At 36.2% G+C, this 21984-nt stretch overlaps 1 protein-coding gene across 5 annotated transcripts in view; it reads left to right on the plus strand.

Moving 5' to 3' along the window:
* The window catches only part of sorcs1 (sortilin-related VPS10 domain containing receptor 1), a 194611-nt gene that overhangs the window by 153389 nt on the left and 19238 nt on the right, over nucleotides 1-21984 (plus strand). For all 5 annotated transcript variants that reach the window (XR_013820406.1, XR_013820407.1, XM_079864631.1 and 2 more), the window contains exons 10-18: nucleotides 1270-1416; nucleotides 3623-3725; nucleotides 7944-8020; nucleotides 9935-10026; nucleotides 10296-10403; nucleotides 11558-11675; nucleotides 14814-14947; nucleotides 19005-19118; nucleotides 20050-20221. Coding sequence is in view for 3 of the 5 variants with exons in the window: in XM_079864631.1 (XP_079720757.1) it covers nucleotides 1270-1416; nucleotides 3623-3725; nucleotides 7944-8020; nucleotides 9935-10026; nucleotides 10296-10403; nucleotides 11558-11675; nucleotides 14814-14947; nucleotides 19005-19118; nucleotides 20050-20221 (1065 nt within the window). In the remaining 2 variants the exon portion in view is untranslated. The remainder of the gene's footprint in view (nucleotides 1-1269; nucleotides 1417-3622; nucleotides 3726-7943; nucleotides 8021-9934; nucleotides 10027-10295; nucleotides 10404-11557; nucleotides 11676-14813; nucleotides 14948-19004; nucleotides 19119-20049; nucleotides 20222-21984) is intronic.

Below are 21984 nucleotides of genomic sequence, written 5' to 3' on the forward strand. Positions count from 1 at the left end.
ATGTTTAAAACTGGGGGGGGGGGGAATCCATTAAACTTAAAAGTATTTAAAATATACTGCCTTTATGCTATTTCTACATTAATTTGGAGGTTAACTGTGAAATTATTACATTATAAAATATATTAAAAACGTAAGTGTTTTTAATTGCGATTGATCACGATTAATCACAGAAATTTTTTGATTAATCTAGTTAATTTTTTTAATCGATTGACAGCACTAATATATATGTATGTATATGCATATGTTCCAGTTTATATATAAATATATATATTACTGAATTACTATATCACAAATACCAAAAAACATATTTGAAATCTTAATTTGCTGTTTCTAACACATTTCTAAGCATCCAATTTTACTCAGATTTCAAACCACATTTGGGTTTCTATTTATTTGTTTGTAATTATTCAATATGTTTTTGTTCTGTTCAGGCTACAAACAACTAAACGGATTAAGCAACAAATATTTTGCAGCCTGTCTGAACAAAATTTCCAATTCTAAATCTACTTTTGCTTTGTTTTCAAACTCTGCTCAGTGTCTTTGCAAATACTTGTGTGCTACATGATATCTTTCAGTTTGAGAGCATGTAGGGCTTTGGAGTGTTCTTAAGTTCTCAAGTTTTTATAGGACTGCAATTGGGTCTGATAGGAGTGAAGCCAGTGATTTAGGGTTTGGGTGTAGACCGCTCGTCTCTTTGAAGAATACGCCATCAGGTCTCTATTCGTGCACCTCTAGATGGAACGGCGCATTGCAACAGAGGCCAGCAGGTGTCAAGCTATCTCCTGATCAAATAATTAAACTGTTGATGATAGCAACCCCCATAAAATCACATTTGGCCTTCGGATAGGCTGAAGAGTCCGGTGACTTGATTGAGGTCGCCACCTCCATGTAACATATGCTAAAATCTCAGCCGTCGGCGAGATTGGAATATTCATCAATTATTGAATAGCGAGTGTCCTCCGAGTCCCATCCCGGGCTGCCTCTTCTCCTCTCTAGTGCTTCCTGGCCCTGAAGAGATGTCACTTCTGTTCAGGATGGACATGGATTACCTTCTCATTCCCTTACATACTCTCATTGCACTCCGATAGATATATTTGACTAGGAACGGAGCTTTTGAGAAGTTCTCTTGGCTGGGTTTAGTTCAGGGACAGTAAGTAATAAAAGTGGCTTGTTTACCTATGGGTGGAAATATTGAAATGGTGTAACTTTACAGATGTGATTATTAGTGGTGCATCTCTTCCTCATTATCTTGCTTGTTCCCATCCCTAGGTGGCAGGGATAAAAGGCATGTTCCTGGCCAATAAGAAGATAAATAATGAGGTGAAGACTCATATAACCTATAATAAAGGCCGAGACTGGAGGCTCCTGCAGGCTCCCTCGGCTGATCTCAGAGGGAACCCAATCCATTGCATACTGGTGAGTGGAAGTGTGGGAAAACAGAAAGCAAGAAATTTGTCCAAATTTGACATTCATAGATGAGATTTATGAGGTCATTGCTCTTTCCAACACCCAACTTATCAGATTTTATCTTTTGAAATATTAAACAAGGCTGGGTGTTTCTTCAACTGCAGGCACTTTGGGTTGATTCTTATTAAAACTAACAGATTTATATATTTATAATCATTATTTTATGAATATCACATTAAGTCTGTCTTGGAATTTTTTTTTTTTTTTTATCACATCACCTTCATTATTTATTTATGTTTTGCTTCTTTTCAAATGCTGCTTGTTTTATTGCCTCTTTGTTCCAGACCCAGACTTTCAATCTTAAAATATGAAAATCAATCATACAATATGAATCATTCGATTTTTTTTTTATAACTATGATAATAGGAACAAATAGTTTAGAATTCAGATCCTAAATTATGTCTATCATTTCACATAACATCCAACAATTTTGGCCCTAATAATTTATTTTTTAATCTTTTTATGATTATTGTATTTTTTATTTTTTTAACAAGGAGAGTGTCAATGAAGGAGCATACTTGAAATATGAGATGTGGGGGAAAGCAGACAGATTAAGATAAATAGCCTATCATTTGTGAACAGAATATTTTATCGTGTGTCATCTCCAATCAAGCTTCAATTTTGTCAAATTATGTAAAAGGTGTGAAAATGTTGTTTAATTTTATAGATAAAATGTTAGCTATGAAATTAGCCTTGAAATATTGAAATTTTGTACAAAAAATTCTGGTATCATCTTTTCCATCACCGAATGCTATAAAGCAAAGTGTTGTTATTTTTAACAACAATTGAAACTAGGAGTCTGGCGATAGTGCAGGTGCGTTTTGAAATGTTTCAACTAACATAGGGCTGTCTCTCATGATTATTTTGGTAATCGAGTAATCGGTCGATTATTTTGATGATTAATTGAATAATTAGATTGTATATATTTTTTGAGGTAATAAAAATAGACCAATAGCAACAACAACAAAAAAAAAACAATAGTGAACAATAGCCCATAAAATTACTTAAAATACATATGTAATAACAATGATGCAAAAATAATTGGTTCAAAAAAGTATAAAAAGCAAGTAATCATTTGGCTGAATTGAATAACACTTAAAATTCATATGTAATATACATAATATAAACATAATCAACTTATGTACATTACGTTTTATAAAAAAAATGCTTGCAGAGGGTGCCAAACGGCCTGGTGATTGTTGTTGTTACACTTGACAGCATGATCAAATCCTTGTTTAACATTGGCCAAACAACATATAATTCAAATGTCCACTTAATCTTCAATATTTGTTCAATTCTTTACGATAGAAATGCTACAGCCACTGTAATTTATTGAACAAGAACATGTGGGCATCAAAACAAGCAAACTCATATTGAGGGTTTCATTTTTTACTTTTATTTTGAAATCGGGATGAACAACAATTCACATATTTATATTGATGTATTCTTCTCTGTTGGCATAGGTTAAACATCTGGTGATATTTTTTAAAGGTCTATACAGCGCCAAAAGTGTTGTTGAAGAAACACTCAGCCAGACATGGTCATAATTGATCATATTTTGCACAATATCTTCATCACATTAAAAAACAAAGTTAACAATATGCGAACAGAATGTGTATTCCTGTGGACATGGGCATTTGGAATAGGTCTACGTAATCAGTGCTGCTTGTCATTGCAAATGACAAGACATATATTTCATTCCATGGAGATGTTATCCATCCCCTGTGAATGGCATCCACAACCCCACAAAAATGCAAACAAAAATAATTACCCTTTGATAAACTCAACTAATTAATGGTCCCGCTTGTGCCCATGCCTTCACCATCCATTACAGAGCTATTTGTTAGAAAATGTCAAAGTTTTAATAAACCCCTAAACAACCCTTGCAACATGTGCTTACCATTGGCATTTCCAGACTTATAATGAGAATTGTGTCACTAAAGGTTATTCCAATCAAAATTAATGTTTGGAGGGAAAAAAATTCACAGCAAAACTGTTATGGGATTTTTTTTTTAATGGGATTTTATTCGAGCCCAAGCACAATGACAGTTTAGTGGAGGCCACACGCTGGGGTTTTATCGATTTAGAGACCCTGTTTGATCTGGATGACATTTTTTTTTGTGTGTGTGTGTGTGTGTGTGTGTGTTACTTCTAGCCGTACTGTTCCCTGCATCTTCACCTGCATGTATCAGCAAACCCGTACACATCTGGAAATATAGCCAGCAGAGAGTCGGCTCCTGGAATCATAGTGGCATCAGGTGAGTTTGGGTGAAAGGACTGATCCTGGAGTTTAGAGAGAAATTTTCCTTGAAAACTAAATATTTTTCACTAAAATCATTATCATTTCTACGGCAAAAACATTAGAGATGGGATAACGCAGAGTGATCTCATTTCATGCATAAAGTGTACATGTACACTACCGTTCAAAAGTTTGGGGTCACACGCTTTTTTTTAATGTTCGACTTTCTGAAAATTCTGACTTTATTTCTCAAAATTGCGAGTTTATATCTCACAATTTTGAGAAAGTCAAAATTGCGACTTTATGGGCCCTATCATACACCCGGCGCAATGCAGCACCAAGCACGACGCAAGTGTGTTTTGCTAGTTTCAGCCTGACGCGGTTATCATTTTCACGTCCTGCTCCACGTTGTTTAAAGATCAAATGTATTTGCAGATATTTGTGCGCCCATGGGCTGCTGGTCTGAAAACGAGGTGTGTTCTGGTGCATTGTTGGCACATTGCTATTTTGAGGCAACTGAATTAGACTGCACCATTGACCAAACCCTGGTCTAAAGTCAATGGCACAATATTTCTTTTTGTTATTTAAAGAGCGCGTTAGTAATGTGCGCCTATAGGCGGGTCCACAACGCACGTAGACTCTGCTCACAGGGACAGCACACAAACATGCCAAATATTAAAAATAAAAGGATTACAATGTAAAATATTATTATTGTGTACATAAAGATATGGTGGAATCCGGCTTGTCCCGTTGATGGTCTGCTTGCACGCTTTAACCTCGAGCACGAGCAGATCCGTTTCCTCTCTGGAGAAGCGTTCAGTCTTTCCGCTTGCAAGTTCCACCATGTAAATAGCGAATCCGCCACGGCGCGAGCGCAACTGGCTTTTAAAGGGAATGGGAGATGAGACTCTGATTGGTTTATTTTCCGTTATGCCCATAACACACCCATTACTCATTAAAAGAATAGGGACAACCTTTTTAGACCATGCGCCGGGTGCACCGACCATTTTTCCCGTCGTTAAACTAGCAAAAGTGATTCGGACACGCCCTAAGTGCACTTGCTCCGTGCGCTTAGATGGTTAAAATAGGGCCCATAATCTCAAAATTCTGAATTTATTTCTCAAAATTCTGACATTTCTCAGAATTGCAACTTTATATCTCACAATTTGGACTTTATAACTCATAATTGCAAGTTTATATCTCACAATTCTGAGAAAGTCAAAATTGCGACTTTATATCTCAAAATTCTGACTTTATTTCCCAGAATTGTAACTTTATAACTCACAACTGCAAAGTCAAAATTGCGACTTTACAGTATATCTCAAAATTCAGACTATTTATCAGAATTGTGACTATATATCTCACATTTTGGACTTTATAATTCACTATTACGAGTTTATATATCAGAATTCAGGCTTTATAACTCGCAATTGCGAGTTTATATCTCACAATTCTGAGAAAAAAGTCAGAATTGCGAGAGATATAAAAATGTAAAACTTTTGTCAAATTTAATACTCAAGTCAGAGTCCCATAGCAGACTTCTCCCCATTTCTGAGTATGCATACTTTCAATATATCTTTACACATCTTTCTCTTATGTTGTTTCATTTCTTTATTTTGTGTTTTCGATGAAAGTGGTGGCTTATACCACTGTTCTAGTCTATGTAGTGATAATAACTGTAGTACGTATGTGAAACTTTAGTTATCATGGAAAATGTTTGCATGTTAATTTAAAAATGTGCCTGAAATGTATCATTCCATTTTTGGATCCTCCTTTAATCTTTAACCCTCTGGGCATTTTCATCAAAACTAAACATTTTTTACACACATGCTGCTCACATTATTTTAGCAGAGTTTGTGCTGAATACAGTGTGATCAGACTTTCGCCATGGAAATGTTATAAGTAACAGAAATAAGCACAAATGTCAGAGCATGTCAAAACACCTCCAGGGCCCAGAAAACACCTCAGACCCCAGAGGGTTAAAGAAGTTGAAAAGACACATTTAAAAACAAAAAAGATTATTTGGAGTATTTGTATTTTGGTTTTGGTTACAGACAGGTAGAAAAAAAATCTGTTTAGTTTTCAGGTCCTTGAAAACAAAATACTTTTTAAAGTGTGTAGTTCTCGTATTCTTTCTTAAATCCCTGACATCAGTGTGGTTTTTGTGCTGGAACTCCAAAGCGAAGCATATTAAAATTCCTTTCATCTTGAGCGCTTATGACACTGTTATTGTTGAATATGTTCATTTTGAGCTTGTGGAGCACAGGCATCTGTATATGGACTATAAACAAGATTAGTGTCGTGCTAGCATAAACAAATGGAAATGCTAAGTGCTACTCTTGAGATTAGCAGCAGAGAGTCTTTAGAGTGTTCTTATTATTCTCTCTCCATCATCTTCTGTTTTCACAACCAACTAACTCTTCTCCCACTTCAAACTTCAAATGTTTATTTTATAAGATTGAAGGCGCTTGTCACTTTTTCATTTCACTCCTTCAGGCTTGTGTCTTCCGCGATGTTCGTCGACTATATTGCCTCCGGATGAACGCAGATAAAATATAAATGTCTTGGCACTGTAACTATCTGGATAAGTAATCCTAGGAGGAGGCCGACTATTAGATAATAGGCTCTAAATTGACATTTAGTTGATTGATTTGATCGTATAAGAGTTGTGGGGATGGCACAGCCTTTCCTGAGTTTTTAGCTTATTAGATATAGAGGTTTTCCAGAACTCCTAGTTAATTCTCAAAGCATCAGACGGCCAGACTCTCTGATTTTATTACACATGATGTATTTTCTGCTCTCTCTCTCTATCTGTCTGTCTGTCTGTCTGTCTGTCTGTCTATCTATCTATCTATCTATCTATCTATCTATCTATCTATCTATCTATCTATCTATCTATCTATCTATCTATCTATCTATCTGTCTGTCTGTCTGTCTGTCTGTCTGTCTGTCTGTCTATCTATCTATCTATCTATCTATCATCGTCTGTCTATCTATCTATCTATCTATCTATCTATCTATCTATCTATCTATCTATCTATCTATCTATCTATCTATCTATCTATCTATCTATCCATCTATCGTCTGTCATCTGATCATCTGTCTATCTATCTATCTATCTATCTATCTATCTATCTATCTATCTATCTATCTATCTATCTATCTATCTATCCATCTATCGTCTGTCATCTGATCATCTGTCTATCTATCTATCTATCATCGTGTGTCTGTCTGTCTATCTATCTATCTATCAATTATCATCTATCTATCTATCTATCTATCTATCTATCTATCCATCTATCGTCTGTCATCTGATCATCTGTCTGTCTATCTATCTATCTATCTATCGTCTGTCATCTGATCATCTGTCTGTCTATCTATCTATCTATCTATCTGTCTGTCTGTCTGTCTGTCTGTCTGTCTGTCTGTCTGTCTGTCTATCAATTATCATCTATCTATCTATCTATCTATCTATCTATCTATCTATCAATTATCATCTATCTATCTATATCTATCATCGTGTGTCTGTCTATCTATCTATCTATCTATCTATATATCTATCTATCATCGTGTGTCTGTCTATCTATCTATCAATTATCATCTATCTATCTATCTATCTATCTATCTATCTATCCATCTATCGTCTGTCATCTGATCATCTGTCTATCTATCTATCTATCTATCTATCTATCTATCTATCTATCTATCTATCTATCTATCTATCTATCTATCTATCTATCGTCTGTCATCTGATCATCTGTCTGTCTATCTATCTATCTATCTATCTATCTATCTATCTATCTATCCATCTATCGTCTGTCATCTGATCATCTATCTATCTATCTATCTATCTATCTATCTATCTATCTATCTATCTATCTATCTATCTATCTATCTATCTATCTATCTATCTATCTATCTATCTATCTATCTATCTATCTATCTATCTATCTAATCTATCATGTCTGTCTGTCTTTCAGTCATACATTTTCAAACCTTAAAACCAATACTGTCAATATCAATAACAAATTTGGAAAGGTAGTCATCGTGGGTTAGCGATCAAGAGAAAGTTTTGACAGAATCCTTAAGGCACTTTCAAGCTTTTGGAATGTATATATGACTTTAGTTTTGCAAAAGAGGCACAATCTACTCAATCTTCATATTCATAGCTTTAGTTATCAACTCTCTATCTGCTTCGGTAAGCATGACCGTAATTGTTCTGCTCTTCTTTCCATAGGTTCAATCGGCGCGGAGTTAACGAGCAGCAACGTTAGCATGTTCATCACATCCGACGCTGGAAACACGTGGCGGCAGGTGACACTGACCGTGGGCCATTTAATTTCAGCACTGATGCATATCTTTGAGCGGATAAATCCGTGTGCCACGTTTCAGAGCCGATAATCAAATGACACCTTCAGAGAAAACTAAATTCAATGACATATATGATGCCCGTGGGTGCATGTTTGATGATGCGATTTAAATTTATGGGGCCAGCTGTCTAATTAAAAATGGAGAGCTCAAATAATTAAGAGAAAATTGATGTGGCAAAAAAGTTAAAGCATGCTGGGTAGGGCATGGGTTTGATGTCATATATCATGTCAGTAAGAATTACAATCAGTGGGATTTGAGAAATAGCATCATTTCAAGGACAGCAGACCTGTGGTTGCCAGCTTTCATATAATCAAAATGAAAGCCCTCCCAAGAAGAGTGAAGGAGATGAAATATTGTCATAGCTCAGCCAATCTGACATTATGAATGAAAATAACACAGGAACATATTTAACAATGCCCTGAGACACATTTCTGTGAGCAGAAGTTTTTTGTTTGTTTATTTAAATTTAGCGGTTCGCTAAACAAGCGAACTCGGAATGATTTCAGAAATATGCAGTCCTTATTTATTATAGATTTATGTTGATCGGGGCAACAGGGGTCAGCTGCGTTTCTCGGTTATAATTTCTCCAGTGTGGCTTGTAGCTTGGTTGATCTAACTTTTCCAGTGAGTTCACTGCCAAAGGAAAACAAAGTAAACCCCACAACAGTATCCCGCTAACATAAACACTAGCCTCGTAATTAGCCTGTGAAGTACTTAAGCCAATCAGGTGGTGTTTTTCTCCACTTAAACGGACTAGCGCTTGCTAAATGCTTGAAGCCCCAAGGCCTAAACTCAACGGGAATTCATATCAGCAAGAATTCACAGCACATACAGGGAAGTTAACGCTGCTCTGGGGCAAACAAATGGAAATCACTAATGAGGGCTTCAATTTTCGGTTCAACACTGCAGTAGGTCAGCCTAGCATCTGGCAGGATTTTATGCTCTGTAAGGCAATTACTTGTTTTGCACATGTTTGCAACCACTAGCAATTCTGTAATGGTGACTGGAGGGGTTTTAGGCATTTTTTGGAGCTCTGTATTTTTAAAAAAGTATATTTTTAGTCTTAGTATATTATAAAGTATATGTACAACAACAAGACGGTTATCACAACGGAATCAAACAGAATGGAACTAGCTTTTGCATTAGATTACAAGAGGGTGAAGTTTTAGATGATCAGTTACCAGTTCATGTCATTTTATCGAATAGGTATCGAATAAAACAGAATGCTTTAAATGAGGAAAAACAAACTAATATCATAAAACATAACTGAATAATCAGATTGCTAATACTCGCTAATCAATAAATCAGTCAATCAATAAATCAATCAATAAATCAATCAACCAATCAACCAACCAACCAACCAACCAACCAAATCAAATCAAATCAAATCAATGAATGGAAAATGTTATTAAGGGCTCAGAAAAACATTCCTAAGAAAAGAAGTGTGTGTGTGTTACAATTGTTTAATGTTTTAATTAGAGAAAGAAAAAGAAAAAAACATGAATAAACACCTGAAATAAATTATTTATTATTTATAAATGAATTGCCTGTTTTAGAAGTTTTCATGCTGGTGATATGATAAATATGGCAACATCTTCTCAAACCAAAGTATTACCATTATTTAAAACATACTCCTGTGCGAAAACTAAATAATAATTTTACATTGTATACATTTTTTTAATTTATGCAATCCTTCAGTATGTAATGGGAATATCAAAATTAACGGAACAGCATACAATTTATAAATGTATTTACTTACTATGTATTTATTTATTTGTTTTGGACATCTAGGGCCCAAACACACATACATGCACTTTTTTTCCAAAATGTTTAACAATTGAACTGTGTCTGTTTCAGATATTCGACGAAGAGTACAGTGTTCTGTATCTGGACCAAGGCGGAGCTTTAGTAGCTATTAGACACACCCCTCTTCCCATCAGGCACCTCTGGTAATCCCATGCCAGTATCATTATTAATATGTCATGCATATGTGCATAAAAGATGAGTCAATGCAATCACACCAAGCTGAATCACATAATCAAAGGAAGTGTGCACATTCTCATTAAACCCAGTAGACTGTGTAATACTTGTGTCTAGTAATCTAGATTAAATGTTGGAAAGGTGCAGTAAAGTTCTGTTTGAATTATTTGCCAGCTGTGTTGCAATCTTTTCTAAACTGTATCGTAGTTTAAGGTGTGTGCTGCTGGTTTCTATGCAGGTTGAGCTTCGATGAGGGGAGAGTGTGGAACAAATACAGTTTCACTTCATCTCCCCTGTTCGTGGATGGAGTCTTGGGCGAACCAGGCGAGGAGACGCTCATTATGACGTACGTATTGTAAATATTCAGGACTAATACATTTTGATTGTTCTGGAATGTGAAAATAGTGCTTGATGAAATATGTGATACAAACGTGATAAACAAATGTATCATTATTTGGTATATATAAATACACACACATGCATGTATATATTTAAGAAAAATGTGTTATTTATATAAAAAATATATTTATATATAATATAAATTATGTATATATATATATATATATATATATATATATACACTTTATACATGCAAATATTTCTTACATATATAAATGCATATGTGTGTATTTATATATACAAAATAATTATATACAGTACACACACATATATTATGTAAACACAAACTTTTATTTTGGATGCGATTAATCGTTTCCCAGCCCAAAACAAAACAAAACAAAACAAAACAAAACAAAATAAAATAAAATAAAATAAAATAAAATAAAATAAAATAAAATAAAATAAAATAAAATAAAATAAAATAAAATAAAATAAAATAAAATAAAATATTGTTAACAATAGTGTGTTTACATCTCACAATTGTAACTTTACATTTTTTACTTTAGACTTTAAATCCCACAAGTTCTTCTTTATTTTCTCATATTTGTGACGTATATGTCACAGTGTGACTTTGTCCTATTTTAAACTTTCTCAAAATGACCTGTTTTACTTCCACAAGAATAAATTGTAAGCGTTTAAAATGTGTAAATATGAAATGCTTGACGATGCTTGGCGATAGAAAATGATAAATCAAGTGATATTTTTATAGACCTTCCAGTATCAAATCACCTATTTTAAAAGAGAAATCTTTAAAACCATCGTGCCAGTTCTGATTTCACATCATAATCCTCTGAATCCAGCTCAACCTAAAATTATTTCGAGTATTATTTCATGAAGTTTTTCCGTTGTAGGATATTCCTAGATACTTTCTGCTGTCTTTCTGACAGGCCCTAAAAGTGTCACACAGTTCTTGAGTGTCAAACTCTCTCGATGTGAGTTTCAGACTTTTTGTTGACAGTTTGACGCAGGTTTCCACTGATGTGGTTTGACTCGGATAACATTGCTAAGCATTTCCTTTCCCTGTCTCCTCTACATGGTTCTAATCATTAGAGTCTGGATATGCCAGACATACAGTGGCTGAAGTTCTACCTTTGTTTGCAGGATCTTTGGTCATGTCAGTCACCGCTCAGAATGGCAGCTGGTAAAGATAGACTTCAGGTCTATCTTTAACAGAAGATGCATAGAGTCTGACTATGTCCCGTGGGATTTACATGACCAGGTGAGAAATCATTTTATCCAATCTGAATACTTGGTTACATCCTTGTTTCACACATAGTTGTATATATCAGGTTTACTATCTTTCTTAGACTGGTGTTTTTTTAAGCATAAACCTTTTGTCAGATTTAGAATTTAAAGCAATATGACCATATTAATGGAAATAAAAAAATCTTTCATGTGGAGTTCATGTGATCTTTTAAAAGTTTGCAAGCTGGAAGGTGTGTCTCATGCCACAGCAGCAACAACAATTGCTGACAAAAAAAATTCTCCAAGTTCCTTTGGTCTCCTTTGCGACAATCGCACGGCCTCTAAACGAATCTTCCCATCTTAATGTCCTTAATGTCCTCAACTCACTTTCTATTATGCATCTCAAGCCTTACATTTAAGGGAGCCGAGTAAAGTTTTGATCAGATACCTTTCTGCTTTGTCATGTCTTTCCACCGTAATAAACCCTCCGTTGAGTCCTAAAGATTTAGACCGAACTAAAGAGCTTGTCGCAATGGCTTCTTGTTGTTTGGAACATCTTATGAGATTCCTTTCTAACTGGTCCTGACATGCTTTCTCAGGGTTTGCTCAAAACAAACTCCTGGTTAAACATTAAAGCACACAAGTGTGATAAACAGTGCAATTTTCTGTCCATATTTTGTTGAATTTTGACTAAATTGTCCAGAAATTATGCTTTTTTCACTCAAAAACTAAGGTGCATAAGCTCAGTCTCTTCCAAAAAAGAAATGCAAAACCTGTCCTAATTGAAAGAAAACAAGCTGACTAAAAGATTGAATCCAATATTTGGTGATCATATAACATAAATCAAGCGTAGCGTCAGTTCTGGCAGGTCACGTTAGTCAAGCTCGCATCAGCTGACTCTCAGCTGATCCACGTCTACCTATAGGAATACGACGCCTATCACTGTATACATATATAAGCTCCTTCAGTATTATCAGCAGCTATCGCGTTTCTCAGGAGTGAATTACCCTCCTCCATCCCCAGCTCCTCCTCTCTTCCAGTCAGGATTTGGCATTCTCATTCCCCTTTGAATCAGACTAAATTATCGAATTACGTTGTACATTAAAATATTGACATTAATGATATCTGCAATACTTTCTCGTTGGTTCTGTTCTGTTTACCCTAAGGGGGTTATTATGCTCTATGCTAGGCTGCATGGATGCGCAGGGAGTTCTTGCCCAGAACAGAACTATACCACCAATCCTAACTATATGCTAACTGTATTTGATGATAGTGGTCCTGACAGAACAAGAGATTTATAAGCTATTTTTTACTGGGAACATTGAAGGTGTTACAGGGTTTTCAAGGGTTAATTTAACTAGCACAAGGCAAGTTTATTTATATAGCACATTTCATACACTATGGCAATTCAAAGTGCTTTACAGGAAGGAATAAAAATAATCACAAAATAAAAGCAAGGAAAATTAAAACAGTTATTCAAAATGCTTTACATAGAAAGGAATTAAAATATCACACTATGGCAATTCAAAGTGCTTTGCATAGAAACTAAGCACAAAATAAAAGCAAGGGAAATTAAAACAGTTGAATTAGAGTAAAATTAAATTAAAGTAGTACAAAGGTGATACATAGAATAAGCTTCTCATCTGGCAAAACACCGGTGTATCTTATTTTGCATCTTTCAATTTCAAGTGGTTTATGTTTCTCTCTTACCCAATTCTCAGTGCCGTTTTAGATCACTTTAGAATCAAAAAGAAGAGTACAGTGCAGTCAGTCGGACGTACAGTGGATACTCTGAGATTTTCCCATGATGGTCAGTCTTTTCTGTGGTTTTTCCCTTGGCACGCCTATAACTCTAGACGTCTCTAGAGAGATCAATTTTCACCTCAATTAAAAAAGGTGAGCACTCACAACTTGCTCACAAATTTGATCATCCAGACCCTCAGAGTTTCTCCCAATACCGTGGATTAACTAAACCCACCAGACTAGTATCTACACCATACTAGTCACCACAGTTTTCCTTTGACCATCATGAGTAAATCCCCTCAGGTACCTTTTAACAATTTATTTACAGTTATAAAAATAATTAAAATAGATAAACTGGCAAAACACTGGTGTATCATTTTGTACAGCTACTTGTTATACTGTGAGATTATCCCATGTGGATTTTCATCATTTACATCTCTCAATTTCTCCAATTAAGTAATTTATGTTTGTCTCTTATCCAAATATGGAAATTGGAAGGTTGATTCTGCCAGGGAATAAAAAATTAAACAATATATATATATTTTTTCCTCTATCCCACAATTCGGACTTTAATACTTGCAAATGTGAGTTTATGTCTCACAATTCTGAGAAAAAAAAAAGAATTGCAAAAAAGATTCTCACAATTGCATGTTTATATCCCACAATTCTAAAGGGGGGAAAAAAATCACAATTGCGAGAAATAAAGTTAAAGAAAGTTAAAGAAATAAAGAATTGCAAAAAAAAATCCACGCAATTTTACGAGTTTATATCTCACAATTAAGACTTTATAACTCTCAATTGTGTTTATATCACAGTTTTGATTAAAAAAAAAATGCCACAATTGCGAGAAATAATGTCAGAATTGCGACAGTTTCTTGTGAGCATGTGAAAATCTGTATATTTTTTATTTTTGCAAAGGTCCCTTTAGGGGCTCCATAGAATTGCGACTATATATCTCACATTTCTGAGGAAAAAAGGAAAAATCTGAATTGTGAGATAAAGTCGCAATTATCTTTTTATATATTTATTTTTTATATTATGTTGTGGCAGAAACAAGCTTTCATACAAATCCGACGCCCGAAATAAAACTGTACTATTTGGATAGCAGAAATGTGAGTGAGAGGTATAATACCCTGAAACCTTTCACAAAATGAACTCTGCAGAGTTTGAATGTGAGATATGAAATATGGAACAACGTAGTACAATGAGTGGAAACATTTTTTTTCTCTCTTCCTATTTTCTCTCGTCTTCTTTCTAGTCTATCTTTTTCTATTCAGGGTGATACACACATGCTTCATTGTTATGAATTATTCATGTGAGAACTAAAATAAACCTGAATGAGAACGCTGTATGACAATTTTATTGTAGAAAAGGTGTGTGTGTATGTGTAGGCATGTACTGTATGTATATGTTGTTGAAATCCTTGTAGGGTGAACGCTGCCTCATGGGAGTCAAAAGAGTCTACCGAAAGCTGAAGGCCATAGCAAGGTGTGTTATGGGTAAAACCTACTCTGTCACGATGATTTCCGAGCCGTGTGACTGCACTGAGTCGGACTTTGAATGGTAAGCAAACAAATGTTTTTCTTCTAAGATTCAGGCTATGTTCTAAAACGAATTCGTGCGAATTAGGAAAAGGTGGCTAATTTGTCTAAACCCCAGTGATGCTTAGGTTTAGGGGCGGGGTCAGGGGTAGGTCATTCGTACGAATTCATACGAATTGGGCAACTCGTAAAATATGTATGATTTAGCAAAAATCTAAATTCGTACGAGTGAGGTCGTACGAATTAGCCACCTCGTAAAATACGTACGAATTGCCCTGAGATTGGGTTGTGTAAAACATATTGAGCTGCTTTGCTGTAGCAGATACTTGCTCAGTAAGATAATAATAATAATAAAAATGATATTTTAATTCAACAAGGACACATTCAACTGATCAAATATGACAGTAAAGACATTTACAATGTTACAAAAGATTTATATTTCAAATAAATGATCTTTTGCTAGTTTTATTAATCAAATAACCGTGAAATCACAAACATTTTCCACAATGATAATAATAAGAAATGTTTCTTGAGCAGTTAATCAGCATATTAGACTGATTTCTGAAGAATATGATGTTTCACTGAAGACATATGACACTGAAGACTGGTGTAATAATGCTGAATATTCAGCTTTGCATCACAGGAATAAATTATGTTTTAAAATAGATTCAAATAAAAAAGTTATTTTAAACTGTACTTTTTCACAATATTACTGTTTTTTTCTTCTTCAAATAAATGCAGCCTTTGTAAGTTAAGGAAGTGACTTTCAAAAACCTTTTTAAAAAATATTACTGACTGAAAACTTTTGAATAGTAGTGCATGTCAACAGTCTAAGGAAATTTTAGGAGAAGGATCTGAGACAAAGTTAATACTTAAAGTCCCCCTGTAGTCAATAATTGTATCTCTAAAAACTCATCTTTGAACACCAAAATGACATATTTAAAAGTTTTTTTCCTTGAAAAAAAATGTCTTCATGCCTTAAAATAGCTTGAATGTAACTCTACACCCTTGCCTCATTTAGTATATGTGGTTCTATGAATATGCAAATTAGCCCCGCCTCCACGCTCGCTGATGATCACACATTGACGTGATTGGTTACAGGGTATTTTGTGACGTCAGAAACACCAGCGATTTCAAACCGTGTTTTTGAGTCTGTCTTTGCTTCACTGCAGTTTTAAGGAGAAAATACTCAGCAATGGTGTTGACTCATGAATTTGCACATGGTTTGTCTTAAAAGCACATTAAAAACACCACATAGACATATAAACAACATTAAAAGCTTGATTTTCACCACAGGGGGACTTTAAATGAATCATTGCTGAGATCTCCATTAAGTCTCCGGAGCAATGAAAGAGAAATGTTGACCAATTTTAATTTTGCATTGGAGCCAGTATTTTGTCAAGACTAAAGCAAAACAGAATAAAGGAATAGTTGTGGCTAGTCCTCATCAGATTAGCATTGCAGAAGAGAAGATTTTTGCTCAAGTATGTGGAAACCGGTCAGGCTGCGTAAAAACAGCGATAGATGGAAATTGACGTGTTTCTTCTTGAAAATACATAGTCCCTCAGTGGTACTGTTCCATCTGTCACCACCACCCTTTCTTCTGTTGGATTTCACGCCTCACGCTTTGCGGCTTAAACCCTCCATTTGTATTCCTGACACTCCTCCTCGTCATGTAAATGTGGCCTCTCCCCTCATTTCCCCCTGAATTATCAAAGTTATTAATGTCGCCGTTCTGGAAAGTTCCAAATTTGCAGGCCCCTCGAGGCCGCGTGGAACAAGTGTGAAGTTGTTAATCAGGGAGTGAAACGCTGTGCGTTTACCAACACAAGCTGGCTGCATCTGTGGAACTTGTGGTAATTAGTGTAATTTGTTTTCTTGATTGGGGTGTTGAGTTGCATTGTTGGCCAAACAACTTTGGCTTTTGTTGTCTGACGGTTAGGTCTGAAAATGTAGAAAATGTAGGTGTTAATTATTTTTGGATGCAAGTATTTTTCTTCTGCTGTCAAAAACTGTTATGCCGTTGAATTCAAACATATGTTCATTTTATCTCTAGATTATTAGTTATTAAATGTTGACATGAATAACAGATGCTAGTGCTTGAACTGGCAAAAAAAAAAAAAAAAAAATATAATTAATTTGTCAAGAAAATTAATAAATATGGTCAGAATTATTTCACATTATGAAATAAATGTTTTTCTCCTAAACATATTGGGAACAATTATTTTCCCCCTTTTATTAAATACTTTTTGTAACTTCCTTTTTCCAAGATAACAGCTCTGAGTCTTCTCCTATAATGCCTGATGAGTTTGGAGAACACCTGACAAGAGATCAGAGACCATTCCTCCATACAGAATCTCTCCAGATCCTTCAGATTCCCAGATCCATGTTGGCGCTTCTTCTCTTCAGTTCAGCCCACTCATCTTCTATAGGGTACAGGTCTGGGGACTGGGGTGGCCATTGCAGATGCTTGGTTTTGTGCTCAGTGACCCATTTTTGTTTTGATTTTGGATCACTGTCCTCTTGGAAGATCCAACTATGGCCTGTTATAAGATTTCTATCACAGGCTGTCAGGTTTAGATTTGAATGAAGATTAGAATGCTGTGGGCCTAATTTTCTGCCAGAGGTCCTGAACATCTTGTTCAGATACATGGCATCATGGATTCGATCAAATACCAACAGATACAAAATCAAAACCTGACAGCCTCTGCTAGAAATCTTATAACGGGCCATGGTTGGATCTTCAAACAGGACAGTGATCCAAAAACAAACATCAAAATCAAAGCAAAAATGAGTCACTGAGCACAAAACCAAGCATCTGCAATGGCCATCCCAGTCCCTGACCTGAACCCTATAGAAGATGAGTGGGCTGAACTGAAGAGAAGAAGCGCCAACATGGATCTGGGAATCTGAAGGATCTGGAGAGATTCTGTAAGAAGGAATGATCTCTGATCTCTTGTCAGGTGTTCTCTAAACTCATCTTTGATCATATTTACCAAGGGGGCAAATAATTTAGCCTGACTACGTCAGACTTCGTACTTCCGCTCAATTTCATTTCGCTTCTGTACTTAGTCTGAGACAGCTTCAGAGCTTTCTGTTTGCCACCGGTCTGGAAACAGCCGGGCCAATCAACGAACAGAGGGCGGGCTGAGAGCCGTGACGTACACGCTGATTGTACCGTGGATGCGTAGATTTACTTAACTTAACCTGCAAAAGTCGTTCACAGCCATGTTCACTCCGGTATTTCGCTCGATGGTTTTGTTTTCGCATCATACATGTGTTTACAGTGAAAGTTAAATGCGGCCGAGCATGCGCATAACACACGCCATAACCAAACGTTATGTGATTGGCTTACGGGTAACCAATGATTTTAAACTTCAGACAAGCGCCCCCTAGCAAGAGAGAAAACACTTCTCTGTTATGCCATTCCAGACTCTGTCTACGAAGCAAAGTGAAGTAGCAGAGTCTGGTATTACCAGGCTACAAATAATTCTGCCCCCTTGGTAAATATAATTAAAATATTCATTATTTATTCCATTTCAGTCATTATAATGTAGGTACTAATATAACATGTACTAATACAGCTAATATAACTAATTCCACATAATGGTAAAAAGTATTCAGTCTAATTAATCATAGCTGGGTGATTATAGCATCCTGACCTCTTGTATTAAATTCAATATTATTTCTCATTATAAATACTATCTTTGAAAAAAAAAAAAAAAAAAAAAAAGGCAGGATTTTTTTTCCATTAGTCTGTGAGTTATGAAAGACAAATGTTATGATGGCCTTCTCCAGTAATGACGAATGAGAGACCAGTGGGATTTTATCTTAGCGGTTTGAGATCTGGGTTTAGTGACTGACAGGTTGTAGGTTCAAGCCCTGCAATGAAATATTATAATTGAGTCCTGGTGATGAAAGCACTTGAACCTTAGTTCCTGCATGGGATCTTACAGTGCTAATTCTCCTAGTTGTTTTTAAAATTGTTAAAATTACCTATTAGTAATTAGAAGGACTGATAGGTTTTGTGGTCCCAGTGTTCTAACCAAGTGTTTTTTTGTTGTTGTTGTTTGTTACAGTGATTATGGTTTCGAGAGAAAGACTGATGGGAAATGTACTCCAGCATTCTGGTTCCCCCCGTCCTCCATGTCTCGGACCTGTATCACAGAACACACGTTCCTCAACAGCACTGGGTGAGATCTTGGGAGACGCATGCATCTTACCATTTAAAGTGATTTACACAATGCAGAACCTGTTCCTGGATCAATAATGGCTGGTTGATGGTAATGTTGTTCCAGGAATATGTCAAATTTATTTTTATGTGAATTAATTTGTGCTGCTTTTCTAATCAGACGTCGCTTACATTGTATCTAGGAGCAGAAAATGATCAATTAGGGGTTATATATATGTACGTAATTGGATAGTTAAGATATGTTCGGCATTAAATGGACGTTGTAGTAATCTTTTCTTCACTATTGTTATGTATATCTGAGTAAAACAACTTCTTGAACAAGAAAAAATGTAGGGCGGGACATGATTCTATTCCTCAGGAACTGATTGGATGGTTGTGGTTTGCTATTGGTCGATCTTATGCGGGTGACGGGTTGATCCCGCCCTCTCGCCAGTAAACACGTCATCAGAGAAGAGAAGATTACAAGGGCACGTGAATTTAAAATAAAATAATGATGCGCACAAATCAAATATTTATTATAAACACTGCAATATTCCATAAAAAAAAGAAATTGTCCGTTTAGATTTTTATAGTGAATTTAATTAATTTAAAAAACTGTTCCATTATTTTTCAGTAATTTTTTTAAATGTAATATATTAAGCTGTTACTAGCTTTTTAAACAACTCATAAATTGTTTATTATTGATGAAGAGCATCTCTGTACATTTACAGTAGATATCTTGTATGTTATATATATATACAGATTTTAGATCACTAAGAAAGCTTGTGTGTGTGAGAGATTTTTAATTAAAAAATTCACCATCTGTATTCTCAAATGATTTGGATGTGACTCATTAGACATTTTGTATGTTTTCACTGTCACAGATAAGCACACTAATTTAATCGTTTTGAGAATAGGTTTTTAATGGGTTTTATGCGTACGTGTGTGTGCAGGTACAGAAAGGTGGTGTCTAACAACTGCACCGGTGGGGTGATGGAGCAGTACACGGCTCGTAGGCAGCTGTGCCCTAGCCAGGCTCCCCGCGGCCTCCACTTAGTGACCAGCGAAGGGAAGCTAACAGCTACTCTGGCCAGCAACGTCACCTTACTTGTGTTCCTGGAGGAGGTACAGACAGATTCAGTGTTCCCTGCACTGCTTTTCACTGACAAAATCATATATTTCTTTTGCTGAAATATTTCAAATAGCATCTAACTCCTATTAGCGCACAGAAAACACAGGTACTGTTATTTCCTCTGCCTTGAAATACTGTTTTCTATTTGAATATATTTTGGGATGCAAAGCTGAATTTTCAGCATCATTACTCTAGTCTGTAACATGATCCTTCAGAAATCATTCTAATATGCTGATTTGCTGCTCAAGAAATATTTTGAAACAAGTTTAAAACTGTCACTGTCCTGTTTAGGGTACATTTACACGACAACGATGTACTTGAAACAGAAACGTTTTTCCTTCGCATTTTTCGCATACAGATGACAACGTTGTCAAAACAACCCGTTCACACGGATCCATGAAAATGATTAAAAAAAACTGTATTATTCATTCCTGGCCAGTAGTTGGCGATGTCACTTTGTAAAGAAAAAAATATGCGCATATAGACTGAACACGTAATATGCATGCGCATAACGTGACCGTTTTCACAAAAAAATATTTATTCTAGTTTCATGTATTCTTTTTTTATCAACTCTTAAATGTGGGTAAATTTCATAAAAAAATAAACATTTTGAGCAAAAAGCTGAGAAAATCAATGCCGGAAAAGTCCGTCAATGGCGGGGAAACGTTTTCTCACAAATAATGGAAATTTTCGGCAATGGCGGGGAAAGAGTTAAATGCCCCCTTTTTTCAATCTTACTGACCCCAAACTTTTGAACGGTAGTGTGTTTACTCCAATTAAACAATTTAAACTGACTTGTGAAGTTATATTGAATCTACTGATAACCCCCAAAGAACAGAGATAACCCTCATCCTCACCATAAAGTAGGCATGTTTTATGTTTGAGATTTGAGAACTTCTTTGAGAGCGTTTTGCCTGCACAAGAGCAATGTTTTCCCATGGTAGATCTCCACTCTGGGCAGCGAAGACGCCCTCCAAAGCAGATGAACGTCTCGGTTACGTATGTGACCCTCGTTCCCTGAAGGAGGGGATGGAGACGTAGTCGACGTGATCACGCTTAGGGAGCCTGTCATCTTCGAGTATTGAAAAAACGAGCCAATGCACACATTGGTGTGCGAGCTTTGCATCCACGCTCAGCGGAGCCCAGAGTCAGTGGTTGTCCAGCAATAGTGGTGACGGGACTACGTCTCAGTTCCCTCCTTCAGGGAACGAAGGTTACATACGCAACCGAGACGTTCCCTTTCAGTTGCTCATGTTCGACGTAGTCGACGTGTCGACTGATTGGGATCCCTATTAAAACGCCACTAGTGTTGCCACCTTCCAGTGCCTAGACAAAAGCCTCCTGATCCCCCCGCATTATTGAGGTGGAGAAAGGACAGGGCTTAGGCCAGGGAAGTCACTGCTGTTCCGCAAGACCCACTCAGTCAGACTTGTTAACACTGGGAAAGCGTGCCCTTTCGTTGGAAAGGAATAGGCTGCGGAAGCCACATCCTGCCCGTAGGGAGGTATACATGTGGAGGATACACATATGGACTAGGCGTTACCGGGCAGTACAACATATGGGATGTCACTGAGGTGGCTCCAGCCTATAACAGGGGGGAGACACACCGGTCAGTGACGGCAGAGGGGGCTCTGCCAATGGAAAGACACGGGCTCCGCAAGAGCGGATGGGACAGAGAAAAGCCAGGGCTGGATCTGCCTCCTCCAGGGCAGCTCTTGCAGGTTCACCACCTGGTCCCTTTTAAGGGAAGAGGTAG

This window comes from Squalius cephalus (assembly GCF_949319135.1).
Source record: "Squalius cephalus genome assembly, chromosome: 2".
Taxonomy (NCBI): domain Eukaryota; kingdom Metazoa; phylum Chordata; class Actinopteri; order Cypriniformes; family Leuciscidae; genus Squalius; species Squalius cephalus.